We start from the raw sequence: 16,246 nt of genomic DNA on the forward strand, positions 1-16,246 counted from the left end.
GTGACACTGAAAGAAGCCTAAAGAAAATGCCATCCAGCGACCACCACACATGTGAAAAGCAGTACCAAATTCTGAGAACTCCCTGAAAGCCAGCCTAATAACTATCCTCAATTCCAGAAAATTCAACCACTCACCACTTGGTCTGGACACTATGGCATATAATGAAAAGACCCCTGTTGATCCCAGTAAGTTTCTGAAAACATTCTGTTATGGTTTGTCTATCAACACTCACCCAGGGCGATGACAGTGCCGGTCAGTCTCAGGGGGTGGGGTGGCGGCTAAACACCAGGAGACAGCCTATCCCGCTACTGAAAAGTTTACCCCAAACAGAGATGGATACCAGAATGAGGAACTAAGAATCCTCACAAAGAAACATATAGTTGAAGCAGATTAACATCCTAAGTGCTTTCAACAGTAAAGAATTTAAATAAAAAATAATAAAAAGCAGAAAAACAAATCCTAAAAGCTGAGTTCAAATGTTTGTACTTTAAGAAACTCCAAAGTGCTTCCAAAAACAACAAGTGAATTCACTAGGTCATAAAACTGTAGGTTAAACAAATTTCAACTTAAGCAGCAATATAGTAAAATCTCAGCTAGTACCTTCATGGAAATGAGTCATGATACACAGTCAAGTTTTCTAAAGAATTGTGATTAATATTGTCTACTTAGGGCCAAAGCCTAAAGAATTTGAAGGAGTCCAACTGGTGTGGCTCAGTGGCTGAGTGTCGACCCATGAACAAGGAGGTCACGGTTCGATTCCCAGTCACAGCACATGCCTGGGTTGCAGGCTCAATCCCCAGTAGGGGATGGCGGGAGGCAGCTGATCAATGATTCTCATCATTGATGTTTCTATGTCTCTCCCCTTTCCCTTCCTCTCTCTGAAATCAATAAAAACTTATTTTTTTAAAAAGAATGTGAAAATTATTAAATTATAATACACATTCTTGCATTCTTAAACAAAATATACGTAACCTACTGCCCCCAAAAAGGAAAAGAAACCCTGGCATACAGAAACTCTTACCTAGAAAAGACATTATGTGGTGACTCTTTATTCACATAGGGCTTACCACACTTTGCTTAAAAGGAAGCATCTCTGGGAAAGAGAAAATTAAACATTCACATCATTTTTTTTAACGCCAGCTTTTGTGTAAAGTAAGATTTGTGTGGGTGCACACACAGCAGCTAAAAGTCCCTGCGGAAGTTCTGCTCCCTCTGTAGACCAGTTGGGAGAACTCATCTGTCCAAAATGAATGCTCTGAAAGAGTATCCTTATTGCATCACCAACCTCATGGATGAATGGCACTACTGCTGACCACGCTGGGTTAGAATGAGACTCAGAGGAACAATCAGAACACCATTCTCCCCATACCTCCTAAAGGGACATCTTGGAGCTGAGTCTTATCCTTCCTCCACTCAGAGACAACATCCAAGAGAGCATTAAAATGAAAATCCATGCGCTTGTCAATAGTGGGGTCAGTAATTCTTCCACCTTCCTGAATTAAGTCACATCTTTCTCCAAATTTATGCATGCTGATGCCAAGCTTCAAAAATAATAAGAATAAGAAGGTGAAAATTTTCCCTGGAAAAAATATGTACAGGTTCTAAGCTGAAATTAGACAGAGCTCTCCTGGAGAAAATGGCCTACTACCTGTCAAAGATAATGCTAAATGTGCTTAACAGAAAGTGGCAGCAAAGGCAGGCAGTGAAAAAAAACAGCATGAAGTCTAGGAGACCTTATTTTATGAGAATGTGAGGGCAACAGCAATAGCTTCTATGCCAGGCACTCTCCAGCTTGCCGGCCGAGGTTTATCAGTGCTGCTGGTGCTGCAGCTGGGCACTGCCTCTCTTCACTCTGCCATCCTACCTCCTCTATGGACTCTCATGTAATGAGCACACAAACATACAAACACTCAGAGGTTGGGATTGAATTTACTGTCGATAAATATTTTAGGAAAAACCTTGGACCTACCAGGTCTTCAAAGAAACTACGCACGGATGCCCAGTAAAAGGTAGGATGTCCAGTTAAAGCTCTCAGATAAACAACATATAATTTTTTTTTTTTTTAGTATAAGTATGTCCCAAGTATTGCATGCAAAATACCCCGTGTAATAGCTGGGACATACTTATACTAAAAAAGTACTTTTATTTATCTGAATTTAACTGGGAATTCTGTATTATTTGCTTTATCTGGCAACCCTAAAACTATGAGCTAATCCAGTGGCCTGCAAATAATACACAGATATAATTAAAGATCTTAGAGAAAGAAAAAAATATTCTAAGTCCTCGGGTAGCACCTTCTCACAGAGGCAGCACTATGCTTGTCTTTATTTACTTTTCAGAGAAGATGAAGGGGCAAGAAATCATTCTGGAGTTGTTACCTATTACTTAAAAGCACATTAATACTACACAGAAGCAAACTGAGAATTTCTTCTTTCTTTATCTACAATACAAATCTTAAAGAAACCCACTTGTTCACACATGAGTGCTACTGGGTTGTTAATACAGCCATTGACAATCTGGGCTCCTCTTCCCACTATGACGCCTTTAAAAGATTTATCATCCCACACGCGGCCTCCAATTCTGTCTTTGGCTTCCAGCACAGTCACCTAAAGAGACAGACAATTGGGGAAGCTAAGTAAGATAGAATAGTCATATCAAATGCACTACTATCAATGTAGAATAATACAGTTAAGTTCCGCATTTGGTTAATGTTTTTATTACATTACTAGAGAAATGACTTTGAAAAGAAAGCAGTGTAAACAGAAGCCCAAGTGGCTGTTAACCCAGATTCTAATGACGAGTAAGTGAGTGGTTGGTCTGCTGGTGAAATCTTCAAATTATTCTCTCAAATCCCATAATGATAAGATCTGATGAATTAGCACATGAAATGCACTGGAAAGCTTTTACTAAACAGTATTCCATAAATTAAAAAGCACTATTAGAAACTAGGTTCAAGAGGAGATGTTGGCTTATGAAATATCTGCGTATGTAACAAAATTCCTAATTTAACGTTGCAAAAAATAGACCTTAACTTCCCTAAGATATGACTCACGTTTTAAAAAAAAAATCATGTCACCTTATGGGCTTGACCTAAGCAGGTTGGTCCCACACCCAGGCTGTTTAACTCCTTCAACTTTCTCATCCTGGTGGTATCAGAATGCTCCCCAGAGGGACAGCCCTGTGACTCAGTGCTACACTACACTGCCCTGGGTTGCAGTAACTGAACATGTGAGTCCTGTTCAGTGCAAGGCCAGTCATTTAGTCTCTGGGACCCGAGAATCTCTCCTTCAAATTGCTTGAGGTTCCCTGAGTTACCCATCTCTCTGGTGACTCAGAGGAATCTATTTTCTAAACATGAAGGATGGGTGCTCTCCTCGGGGTCTCCCTCATCACCTGGCGAGAGAAAGGGAAGAGTAATACAGATCCTCTGAATATTGGAAGACCTACATTCCTCATTTTTTCCAACCAGAAAGGCTACAGCTGGTGGTTCTGCCCTCCCTACCTTCCTTCTCTTTAGATTAACACAGAACCATCGGTTTCTAGTTTCCTTTTAGTGTGAGAAGAAGGCTGAACATCAAAGACTCTGCATAGTAATAACCTCCCCTGTAACATAATCTATGAGTTTCCCAAATAAAAGCAAACAAGAAACCTTGGCCCCAACATCTAACACTGAAATAAATAATCAATTAAAAAACCTCATATCTTAACAGCTCTAAGAAAATACTTGCAAATGCAAACGTGCATCCTATAAATCCAACTCAGATACTTCTGCTTTGTCAGCAACACAATGTAATTCAAGACTTAGGTCCTCCATTCAAACAAGAGGAAAACCTCTCTCAGGCACAGCTACTCAAAGCTTTTCTTGTCCCTGAAACCTCCTTCAGAGAAGATTTTGTGAAAAAGGAAGTCGTCATTTCTTTTAGCAAGATGGAGAAGAGCAAAGAGACTAACTCAATTTTACCAAATTCAATTTCATGCATGGTTTAAGTGAAAACCACCGTCTTTGCAAAATACGTTTTTAAAAGGGAGATATGTGTCAGATTTAGGAAGTCACAGAAACCTAAGGTTAATCTGAATGAGTCTAATACAAATTAGACACTGAACTGCACAAATGGTTTTTGTAATGGTTTCTATCTTGGCTAATTTTGAACAACTGGAATAAAGCAAAATACCAGATAAAAAGAAAAAAATACCCCACCTCGGGGAAGCAGGCAACCCCAAATATGTACAGTACTTCAAAAGTCATGTACTCCTGTCTCAACCATGGATTAAGTAATTCAATCTTGCTTCCAAAAGCAAAGATTTTTATTTCTCAAGACATAAGATTCAAAAGGTTCCTTTAATTTGCATAAGAAAATGTAACTGGGTATTTCAGAAACTTTTATAAAAGAAACAGTGAATTTCCAAACTGCTATCTGTTGTCTCAAACTATTGCAGGAATAAAGGATTTTTCCCAATGACCCTGCTATTATGTCAGTAACAACCTGTCGGGAAATTCTACTTATATACCAACTTAAAATCTCTTCTGGGTTGCTCAATAGAGTCTTAAACTCTCTCCAAAGCTGTGGGAATTTTTATCTTCCTTTACTTTTCTCTTATTAAACCAATTTCAAATTTTGTATCTTTTCTCGGGTCAAGTGTAAAGACATAAAGATACCATGTACTCAGCATTCTTTGCTAAAATCAGGAAGTGGTTTCTAAGTCTTAGAAAATCTAGACCAGAGGAGCAGTTAACCATCTGTTTCCACCTCCATGAGCAAAAAATCTTACCTTAATTCCAAAGTTATGCAGTTGCCTAGCAGCTGCTAATCCTGCTGGACCAGCCCCAATAATGATGACTGATTTCTTTAAAAAAAAAAGAAAAGAAAAGAAAAATATTATGCTAAGTGAAATAAGCCAGTCAGAGAAAGAAGTATCACATGATCTCACTTGTATGTGGAATCCAATGAACAAAATATACCGATGAACAAAATAGATCCAGAGACATAGAAGCATGGAACAAACAAGTCTCAGAGGGAAGGGGGTAGGGATAGATTAACCAAAGCATTTATATGCATATATGCATTACCCATGGACACAGACAGTAATTCGGTGAAGGCCTGAGGGGGTGGGGGTGTCACTAGGGAGAAAAAGGGGACATCTGTCATACTTTCAACAATAAAGATAAATTTTTTTAAAAATCGAATTAGAGCAATGAAAACAGTTGCTGTTTTAGTTGTTCTGGAAGGTACTAACTACCAAGCAAATGTTGGTTCATCTACATTTCTTTGATGCCCATAGCAGAAAGTTATTTTCCTAAAGAATACTCTAGTACTTAAGTAATCCCTTCCTCTTTTCTACAGTCCAGGGAAAGAGAATCCTCTCCAGAGAAACACATACTCCAGCAAGGCTTATTTTACACCTTTTATGGTGATAATGTGACTTTTGCTAGTATCATCAACAGCAACGTACTGGCCTTTATCCTGACCGAGGGGTGTTATTGCTAGAGCTCGTCACCTACACTGTGGTAATCTTTAGGAAGAAGACGCTGGTCGGTGCCCACGCTGAGAACGCCTGTGTTGATGAGACCTTTTCTCGTCATAAAATAAAGTATCCTCTCTACTTCCTGAACGCACCGAATGCGCACGAGACCCCGGACGATGATGTGAGGGATACATTTATGAGGAGTCAGGGCTTCCTGTGTTTGAAAATAAAACCAAACTGTTAAGGCAAACAAACAAAAAGCAACTCTTGGTTCCTCAAAAAGTTAAACATAGAATTACCACATGACCCAGCAATTCCACTCCCAGGTACATGCCCACAGGAACTGAAATCAAATGTTCGAAGCAGCACTGTTCAAATAGCCACAAAAATGTTCATCAACAGCTGAACAAAGAAACAAATGTGGTCTATCCGCACAGGGATATTACTCAGCCATAAAAAACACTGAAGTGCCGATCCATGCTACAACAGGCATGAACCTTGAAAACAGTATGCTAGGTGAAGAAGCTCCTTACAGAAGGCCACATGTTGTAAGATTCCATTTATATGAAATGTCAAGAATAGGCAAATCTATAGAGACAGAAAGTGGATTAGTGACTGCTGGGAAGGGAGGAATGGGGAGTTACTGCTTCAGGACTGTGGGTGCCTCCATGGGTGATGAAAATTTCTGGAACTAGATAGTGGTCATGGCTAAGCAACATTGTATATGTACTTAATGCCACTGAAATATACACTTTAGAATCATTTAAATGGTAAATATTATGTTGTGTGTATTTTATCACAACAAAAAGAAACTATCAGGGTCCTGGCTGGTGTGGCTCAGTGCTTAGAGCGTTGGCCTGGGCACCAGAGGGTCGTGGGTTCGATTCCTGATCAAGGGCACATTCCTGAGGCTGGCTGAGGAGAGACTCTTCAACTAGAAGGAAAAACAAAAGCATTACGAGGCTCAGAGGAGGCGCAGTGTGGAAAATTTAAAGGTACGGTGGTGCGCGCGCAAAGCGGGCTGGTGGCTGAGGGCGTGGTTGTAGTTTTCAATCAGGAGGGAGTCTCAGACTCTGGGCTACAGATCCGGGCGAGTTTCTAGGGACCCAGACTCAAACGGGAGAAGCAGGACTGTCTGGCTACGGTCCCTCTGAGGTTTGCAGCGGTTGCTGGGACAGAGAGGCAGAGCCCCTGGGGACGGACTGAGAGCAGCCATAACTGCTCCCTCCGCCCACCCTGTTGAGCCCGCTCCGCCCAAGCCCTGCGCAGAGCCATTTGTCGGATCGCCTCAGGCAAAGGCTAGATTAGCACCTCCCCAGAGGACAGAAGTTTTCCACACAGCTGATTCTCACAGCCAATCGGCCTGGTGGTCAAACCCCTCTAGTATTAACTACAACAATTAAGGCTTAACTAGAACAAGACTGTGCACAAAGACCACAAGGGGGTGCACCAAGAAAGCATAAAAAATGCGGAGACAAAAAAACATGACAGAAATAGAGGATATGGAGCTAAAAAACAAAATTTTGAGGGCTTGCAATAAACTTGTGGAGAGCCTCACAAAAACTAATGAGACCCTCGATGCTACGATAAAGAAACTAGAAATTAAGCATACACGGACTGAAATAAAGAATATTATACCCAATAGCAGACCAGAGGAGCACAAGAATCAAACCAAAGATTTGAAATGCGAAGAAGCAAAAAACACCCAACTGGAAAAGCAAAATGAAAAAAGAATCCGAAAGTGTGAAGATAGTGTAAGGAGCCTCTGGGACAGCTTCAAGCGCACCAACATCCGAATTATAGGGGTACCAGAAGATGAGAGACAGCAAGATATTGAAAACCTATTTGAAGAAATAATGGCAGAAAACTTCCCCCACCTGGTGAAAGAAATGGACTTACAGGTCCAGGAAGCGCAGAGAACCCCAAACAAAAGGAATCCAAAGAGGACCACACCAAGACACATCATCATTAAAATGCCAAGAGCAAAAGACAAAGAGAGAATCTTAAAAGCAGCAAGAGAAAGAGACTCAATTACCTATAAGGGAATACCCATACGACTGTCAGCTGATTTCTCAACAGAAACTTTGCAGGCCAGAAGGGACTGGCAAGAAATATTCAAAGTGCTGAATACCAAGAACCTACAACCAAGATTACTTTATCCAGCAAAGCTATCATTCAGAATTGAAGGTCAGATAAAGAGCTTCACAGATAAGGAAAAGCTAAAGGAGTTCATCACCACTAAACCAGTATTATACAAAATGCTGAATGGTATCCTTTAAGAAGAGGAAGAAGAAAAAGGTAAAGATACAAATTGTGAACAACAAACATGCATCTATCAACAAGTGAATCTAAGAATCAAGTGAATAAATAATCTGATGTACAGAATGAACTGGTGATTATAATGAATCAGGGACATAGAAAGGGAATGGACTGACTATTCTTGGGGGGGGAAAGGGGAATGGGAGATGCGGGAAGAGACTGGACAAAAATCGTGCACCTATGGATGAGGACAGTGGGTGGGGAGTGAGGGTGGAGGGTGGGGCGGGAACTGGAAGGAGGGGAGTTATTGGGGGGGGGGGAGAGAAAAGAGGAACAAATGTAATCTGAACAATAAAGATCTAATTTAAAAAAAAAAAAAGGCACATTCCTGGGTTGCTGGTCCAATCCCCATCCCTCGTTGGGGTGTGTGCAGGAGGCAACCATCGATGTGTCTGGGTCACATCAATATTTCTCTCTCTCCCCCCACCCTCCTTTCCACTCTCTCTAAAAATCAATAGAAAAAATATCTTCACTCCTTGGGTGAGGATTAAAAAAAAAGGAAACTCTCGAGGTCATTCAAATTCATTATTTAACATGAAGAAATAAGATCAAAGGGAGGCTTGCCTGGTGAAGGGACAAAAGACAGATGTAACAATTTGTATCTTATCGCATAAGCTTCCCTTTGCTAAGAATGACTGCTAAGGGAGTATGGGGGCAGACTATGTAACGAATAATATATTCCTGACTCAATAAACAATGTAACAAAGGCCCCTGCCGAAACCCAGGCTTCTCTGTGTACTGGCAGCAGGAAAAGTTGGATTCTTATCACTGATGAGGGGGGACTGACTGAGGAACTTGAAAAAAAAAGACAGCACTGCCTTTCGCCGCTTGGCCCAGCTTTGGCAAGGCCTTGATCCATTTCAAAGATCCCAGAGTAATGCGGCCTGGGCCTGGTGTGAAGTTAGAACAGGCGCTGGAGGTAGGAGTGGGGGTCCCTACCCCTGGCCTCTCCTTTACTTGTCCCCAACCCGCAGCTCCACCAGAACTTGAAATATAGGAAGATGACTATACATGTGAAGTAGTCAAAAATAACACATACAACATTGACCTTCATTGCTTCAGAAGATAAACTGGTTTTATTTATGAAATTTAAAAACAATCCTTTCAAAGTCTTTGATTCTTCTATTGCAAACATTTGTGTTTTACCACTAGAGTAGTAAATATATACACTATATAAACCATGTAACAAAGGCCACAGTAAAAACTCTATCATTAAAAATGAAAATGGGCCCGGCCAGCATGGTTTGGTGATGGAGCATTGACCTATGAACCAGGAGGTCTCAGTTCAATTTTCTGTCAGGGCACTTGCCTGGGTTTCGGCCTCGATCCCCAGTGTGGGACATGCAGGAGGCAGCCGATCAATGATTCTCTCTCATCATTGATGTTTCCATCCCTCTCTCCCTCTCTGAAATCAATAAAAATACATTTAAAAATTTTTTTAAATGGATCCAGGCTGACAAGTTCAGGATCTTTTTCTGTATGATTTGTCCCCAATATAAGTTAAAATTCAAAGTCAAATTTTTAAAATGTGAAGAAAAATTAATCTGATGCTGTTTCCAAAAACTGTATCTTTATAATTATTCACAGGAAATTCTGAGCACAATTTTGTTCAGTTCAGCAAATGTTTATTGAGCACCTGTATCAAACCTGTTGGGGACAAAATGAGTAATTAATTCTACCTTGCCCAGCCTACTCACCTGGATATAATTTGTATAAATGGCATTAACACCCATCACTTAATCAGGTCACCTCATACTGGAGTCTAATCCAGTGAAATACTAGGGTGGAGCGGGCATATCTTTCTTGGCCTTGCAAAATAATCTGCACTGAGAAACCCTTGATATTTGCAGAAGAAATGAATAAATCAGAAAAATACTGGGGTCAGAAAAGGCTTTGTGGTGTGTTTTTTTTTTTTTAAAAAAAAAAGCTTGTATTGAGAAAAAAAATGGCGGAGGCTTAGACGGACGTGTTGGTCCTTCGTCCCGGAGCAGATAGGGGCGAGCAGCTGAAACGGGTAACAACCAGCCCGATCAAGCTGGGGAGGTTCAGCTGAGAGACAGTCTGCAGCCAGGAAAGACAGAGAACTCCTGAAAAATGCGGATGGTTAGAGATTGAGGCTGAAACTTCCCCCTGGGCGCCAGCGCAGCGGCGAGACCGCGCCATCTTGGGAGGCGGTTATCGGCATCCAGAGATCGGCTACTAACCCAGCGGCTACTAACCCGGAGGCGGCGACTTGCGGGCGGCGCGACTGCGGGAGCCCAGAGGAGGCCTGCGCCCCTCCACGGAGGGGCGGACACTCCTGGGCGGCCAGCAGAGGCACAGCGACCACGCCATCTTGGGAAACAGAGCTGCTTGAGACTAGGATCCTGGCCTCAGCACCACCCAGTCTGATCTCAGACGCATACCAGGACCCTGCAGCCACTGGGGACAGAGACCTGTGACCACAGCTACAGACCTGCAGACACGGAAAGTTCGGAGATCCCTGCTGCAGATCCGTGAGTAGCGGAGCCCATCCCCCCTTCCCCCAGGATCGCGGGCAGTGCCAGAGTAACTAACTGATAGACCTACCCCTTGCCGGGGCCTCAGCGCTGCAGAAACTTTGGCCTGAAAGTGCGCGAGCACCTTAGAACTGATCCTATGCGCACTTCGGGCTTCAGAGCCCTGGGCTGGGAGCAAAAACGCGCACAGCACCAGGAACTAATCCTGTGCGCACTGCTGGCATCAGAGCCCTGGGCTGGGAGCAAAAACGCGCACAGCACCAGGAACTAATCCTGTGCGCACTGCTGGCATCAGAGCCCTGGGCTGGGAGCAAAAACGCGCACAGCACCAGGAACTAATCCTGTGCGCACTGCTGGCATCAGAGCCCTGGGCTGGGAGCAAAAACGCGCACAGCACCAGGAACTAATCCTGCGCGCACTGCTGGCATCAGAGCCCTGGGCTGGGAGCAATCGCGCGAACGGGAGTTTGTCCGCCTAGCACAGGCCCAGAAACCCCGTTTCTCAGGGCAGGAGGCAGCACCAAGCACCAGTGACTTGACTGTGTTTCTTATCACCTGCGCCTGAGATCCTGATTTCCTGTGCATTCATACTAAGAGCCAGTGAATCCAATTCCTGGTGCAAGGGCACACAGGGACCCTGATTCTCAAGGTGAGGTTGCGCGAAGCAACAGAGACTCTGATACTGAACTCTTGGGGAACTCTGACTCCTGGCGCAAGCTAGGGGGCTCTGCTCTGGTGCTAAACACGCGTCAGGGGGGCATCTATTTCAGCACAGTGCAGGCAGGGTCCCTAATTCTAAGGGCACGCGCAAGGCCACATTGAGTGTTGGCAACACTGACACAGAGCGAGCCTGGTTCCCACCAACCAACAACAACCACACATCTTAGTGTCAGAGCTCTTCAGTGACACTAGGGTGGTGGGAGCCTCCCACTGCGCACGGCCCAGGCCCACGCAACTCAACCTTTGAACCATCAGGAGATAATCAAAATGAAGAGACGACACAATACCCAGAGGAAAGACAATGAAGAATCACCAAGAAAGGAAATTAATGAAGCTGAAGCGTGCAACATGACAGAAAAAGAATTCAGAATGATGGTTGTGCAATTCATTCACCGGATGGATGAGAAAATCAACAACCTATGCAAGAATCAGGAAGAAATGAAAAGTGATATAGCTACAATCAAAAACACCATGGAAAGTTTCAACAGCAGACTAGAAGAAGCAGAAGACCGAATTAGTGAGTTAGAAGATAAGGCAGAGAAACAAGCTCAATCTGAACAGCAACTGGAGAAAAGAATTAAAAAACAGGAGGAGAGCCTAAGGGAGCTTCAGGACAACATGAAACGAAGTAACATACGCATAATAGGGCTGCAAGAAGGACAAGAAGAGCAGCAAGGATTAGAAAATCTATTTGAAGAAATAATGACAGAAAACTTCCCAGATATGGGGAAGAAAAAAGTTACACAAATACAGAGAGTCCCAGGCAAGATGAACCCCAAAAGACCGACACCAAGACACGTCATAATAACGATGGCAAATGTACAAGACAAAGAGAGAATCTTAAAGGCTGCAAGAGAGAAACAGAGAGTTACCTACAAAGGGTCCCCCATCAGATTATCAAACGATTTCTCAACAGAAACACATCAGGCCAGAAAAGAATGGACGGAAATCTACAAAGTGATGCAAAGCAAAGGACTGAATCCAAGAATACTCTATCCAGCAAGGCTATCATTCAAAATTGAAGGGGAAATAAGAAGCTTCACAGACAAAAAAAGGCTAAGGGAGTTCATCACCACCAAGCCAGCAATGCAAGAAATGCTAAAGGGACTGGTGTAAAAAGAAGAAATAAAAAGCCCAGAAAGAAAGCAGCCACAAAAAAATAGAAATGGCTACAAACAAGTACCTTTCAATAATAACTTTAAATGTAAATGGACTAAATGGTCCAATCAAAAGATATCGAGTGGCTGAATGGATAAAAAAACATGACCCATACATTTGCTGTCTACAAGAGACCCACCTCATTAGAAGGGACTCACACAGACTGAAAGTGAAGGGATGGAAAAATATCTTTCAGGCAAATGGAAATGAAAAAAAAGCTGGGGTAGCAATACTTATATCCGACAAAATAGACCTCAAAGTGAAGGCCATAACCAGAGATAAGGAAGGCCACTTCATAATACTAAAGGGATCAATACAACAAGAGGATATAACCCTGATAAACATATATGCACCCAATGCAGGAGCACCCACATACATAAGAAAACTCCTGGAAGGTATCAGGGGAGAGATCAACAACAATACAATCATAGTAGGGGACTTTAATACACCACTAACATCACTGGATAAATCCGCTAGACAAAAACTCAGCAAAGAAACAGCAATCCTAAATGACTCACTAGATCAGATGGACTTAATTGACATCTTCAGAACACTTCACCCCACAGCTGCGGAATATACATTCCTCTCAGGTGCTCATGGGACATATTCAAAAATAGACCACATATTGGGTCACAAGCAAAGTCTCCACAAATTCAAGAAGATTGAAATCATAAAAAGCATCTTCTCAGACCACGATGGCATAATGTTAGAAATAAACCACAATAAAAACAACCCAAAATACTCAAACACTTGGAAGCTGAATAGCATGTTATTAAATATTGATTGGGTTACCGATGACATCAAAGAAGAAATTAAAAACATCCTGGACACTAATGACAATGAAAACACAACAATCCAAAACCTCTGGGACACAATGAAAGCAGTCCTGAGAGGGAAGTTTATAGCTCTACAGGCCTACCTCAAAAAACAAGAAAAAATGGTAGTTAATCATCTAACTCTACAACTCAAAGAATTAGAAAGAGAGCAACAAGAAAAGCCCAGAGTGAGCAGAAGGAAGGAGATAATAAAGATTAGAGCAGAAATCAATGAAATAGAGACCAAAAAAACAATACAGAAAATCAATGAAACCAAGAGCTGGTTCTTTGAAAGGATAAACAAGATTGACAAACCCCTAGCCAGGCTCACCAAGAAGCAAAGAGAGAGGTCCCAAATAAACCAAATCAGAAATGATAGAGGCGAAATAACAACAGACCCCAAAGAAATACAAATGATTGTTAAACAATACTACGGACAACTCTACTCCAACAAACTAGACAACCTGGAGGAAATGGACAAATTCCTAGAAAAATACAACATTCCAAAACTCAATCAGGAAGAATCTAAAAATCTCAATAGGCCAATAACGATGGAAGAAATTGAAGCAGTCATCAAAAAGCTTCCAGCAAACAAAAGCCCAGGACCAGACGGCTTCTCAGGGGAGTTTTACCAAACTTTTAAGGAAGAACTGAAACCTATCCTCCTCAGATTACTACAAAAAGTCCAAGAGGATGGAACACTTCCAAACACATTTTATGAAGCTAGCATCACCCTAATACCAAAACCAGGTAAAGACAACACAATGAAAGAGAATTACAGGCCAATATCCCTCATGAACATAGATGCCAAAATCCTCAACAAAATCTTAGCAAATCGGATCCAGCAGTACATCAGAAGGATCATACACCATGACCAAGTAGGATTTATCCCAGGGATGCAAGGATGGTACAACATCCGTAAATCAATAAACGTGATACATCACATAAACAAATTGAAAGAAAAAAACCACATGGTCATATCAATTGATGCAGAAAAAGCATTTGACAAAATCCAACACCCATTTTTGATAAAAACTCTCAGCAAGGTGGGAATAGAAGGATCATACCTCAACATAATAAAAGCCATATATGACAGGCCCACAGCCAACATCATACTCAATGGACAAAAACTAACACCATTTCCCCTAAGAACAGGAACAAGACAGGGATGTCCACTCTCTCCACTCCTGTTCAACATAGTCCTGGAAGTATTAGCCATTGCAATTAGGCATGAAGAAGAAATAAAAGGCATCCAAATTGGAAAAGAGGAAGTAAAACTGTCCTTATTTGCAGATGACATGATATTATACATACAGAACCCTAGAGACTCCATCAAAAAACTACTAGACTTAATACATGAATTTGGCAATGTAGCAGGATACAAAATTAACCCCAAGAAATCCGAGGCATTTCTATATACCAATAGTGAACTTTCAGAAAGAGAGATTATAAAAACAATCCCATTTACCATCGCACCCCAAAAATTAAGATACCTAGGAATAAACTTAACTAAAGAGGTAAAAGACCTCTACTCAGAAAACTATAGGACGTTGAAAAAAGAGATAGAGGAAGACATAAACAGATGGAAGAACATACCATGTTCTTGGATTGGTAGAATCAACATCATTAAAATGTCCATATTACCCAAAGCAATCTATACATTCAACGCACTTCCCATTAAAATACCAATGGCCTTCTTCAAGGATCTAGAACGAACTCTCCAAAAATTCATCTGGAATAAAAAAAGACCCCGAATAGCTGCAGCGATCCTGAGAAAAAACAAAGTAGGTGGGATCTCAATGCCAGATATCAAGCTGTATTACAAAGCCACTGTTCTCAAAACTGCCTGGTACTGGCACAAGAACAGACATATAGATCAGTGGAATAGAATAGAGAGTCCAGAAATTAGCCCGAACCAATATGCTCAATTAATTTTTGACAAAGGAGGCATGAACATACAATGGAGCCAAGATAGTCTCTTCAATAAATGGTGTTGGGAAAATTGGACAGATATATGCAAGAAAATGAAACTAGACCACCAACTTACACCATACACAAGAATAAACTCAAAATGGATAAAGGACTTAAATGTACGACAGGAAACCATAAAAATTCTAGAAGAATACAAAGGCAGCAAAATCTCAGACATATGCCAAAACAATTTCTTCACTGATACAGCTCCTAGGGCAGTTGAAACTAAAGAGAAACTGAACAAATGGGACTACATCAAAATAAAAAGCTTCTGCACAGCAAAAGAAACCATCAACAAAACAACAAGAAAACCCACCTCGTGGGAAAACATATTTGCCAACGTCATATCTGATAAGGGCTTAATCTCCAAAATTTATAGGGAACTCATACAACTTAACAAAAAGAAGATAAACAATCCAATCAAAAAATGGGCAAAGGATCTAAATAGACACCTTTCAAAAGAGGACATTCAGAAAGCCAAGAGACATATGAAAACATGCTCAAAGTCTCTAATCATCCGAGAGATGCAAATCAAAACAACAATGAGGTACCATCTCACACCTGTCAGAATGGCCATCATCAACAAATCAACAAACGACAAGTGCTGGAGAGGATGTGGAGAAAAAGGAACACTTGTGCACTGCTGGTGGGAATGCAGACTGGTGCAGCCACTATGGAAGGCAGTATGGAGGTTCCTCAAAAAATTGGAAATGGAACTCCCATTTGACCCTGTGATCCCACTTCTAGGAATATATCCCAAGAAACCAGAAACACCAATCAGAAAGGATATATGCACCCCGATGTTCATAGCAGCACAATTCACCATAGCTAAGATCTGGAAACAGCCTAAGTGCCCATCAGTAGATGAATGGATTAGAAAGCTGTGGTACATCTACACGATGGAATACTATGCTGCTGTAAAAAAGAAGGAATTCTTACCATTTGCAACAGCATGGATGGAACTGGAGAGCATTATGCTAAGTGAAATAAGCCAGTCAATGAAGGAAAAATACCACATGATCTCACTCATTCATGGATAATAAAGACCATTACAAACTTTTGAACAATAATAGATACAGAGGCAGAGCTGCCTCAAACTGATTGTCAAACTGCAGTGGGAAGGCCAGGGAGGGTTGGGGGGGAGGAGGGAGGGGATTAAGAGATCAACCGAAGGACTTGTATGCATCCATATAACCATAACTAATGGACATAAGACACTGGGGGGTAAGGGAGGGCAGGGGTCTGTCAAGGGCGGGGGGGAAAAAAGGACACTTATGTAATACACTTTGTAATACTTTTAGCG

General features: G+C 41.7%; 1 protein-coding gene across 8 annotated transcripts in view; it reads right to left on the reverse strand.

Annotated features, from left to right (window-relative positions):
- The window catches only part of KDM1B (lysine demethylase 1B), a 59,917-nt gene that overhangs the window by 17,450 nt on the left and 26,221 nt on the right, over positions 1-16,246 (reverse strand). For 7 of the 8 annotated variants that reach the window (XM_070405662.1, XM_070405664.1, XM_070405660.1 and 4 more), the window contains 4 exons: positions 5,501-5,677; positions 4,771-4,845; positions 2,469-2,606; positions 1,370-1,541 (listed from right to left, as the gene is read on the reverse strand). In XM_070405662.1, the coding sequence (XP_070261763.1) occupies positions 1,370-1,541; positions 2,469-2,606; positions 4,771-4,845; positions 5,501-5,677 (562 nt within the window). The remainder of the gene's footprint in view (positions 1-1,369; positions 1,542-2,468; positions 2,607-4,770; positions 4,846-5,500; positions 5,678-16,246) is intronic. The other variant, XM_070405665.1, reaches the window with a different exon arrangement.

The sequence above is a fragment of the Myotis yumanensis genome, unplaced genomic scaffold (assembly GCF_028538775.1).
Source record: "Myotis yumanensis isolate MYYU_CA2020_CCGP unplaced genomic scaffold, mMyoYum1.0.hap1 SCAF_2, whole genome shotgun sequence".
In the NCBI taxonomy this organism is placed as follows: domain Eukaryota; kingdom Metazoa; phylum Chordata; class Mammalia; order Chiroptera; family Vespertilionidae; genus Myotis; species Myotis yumanensis.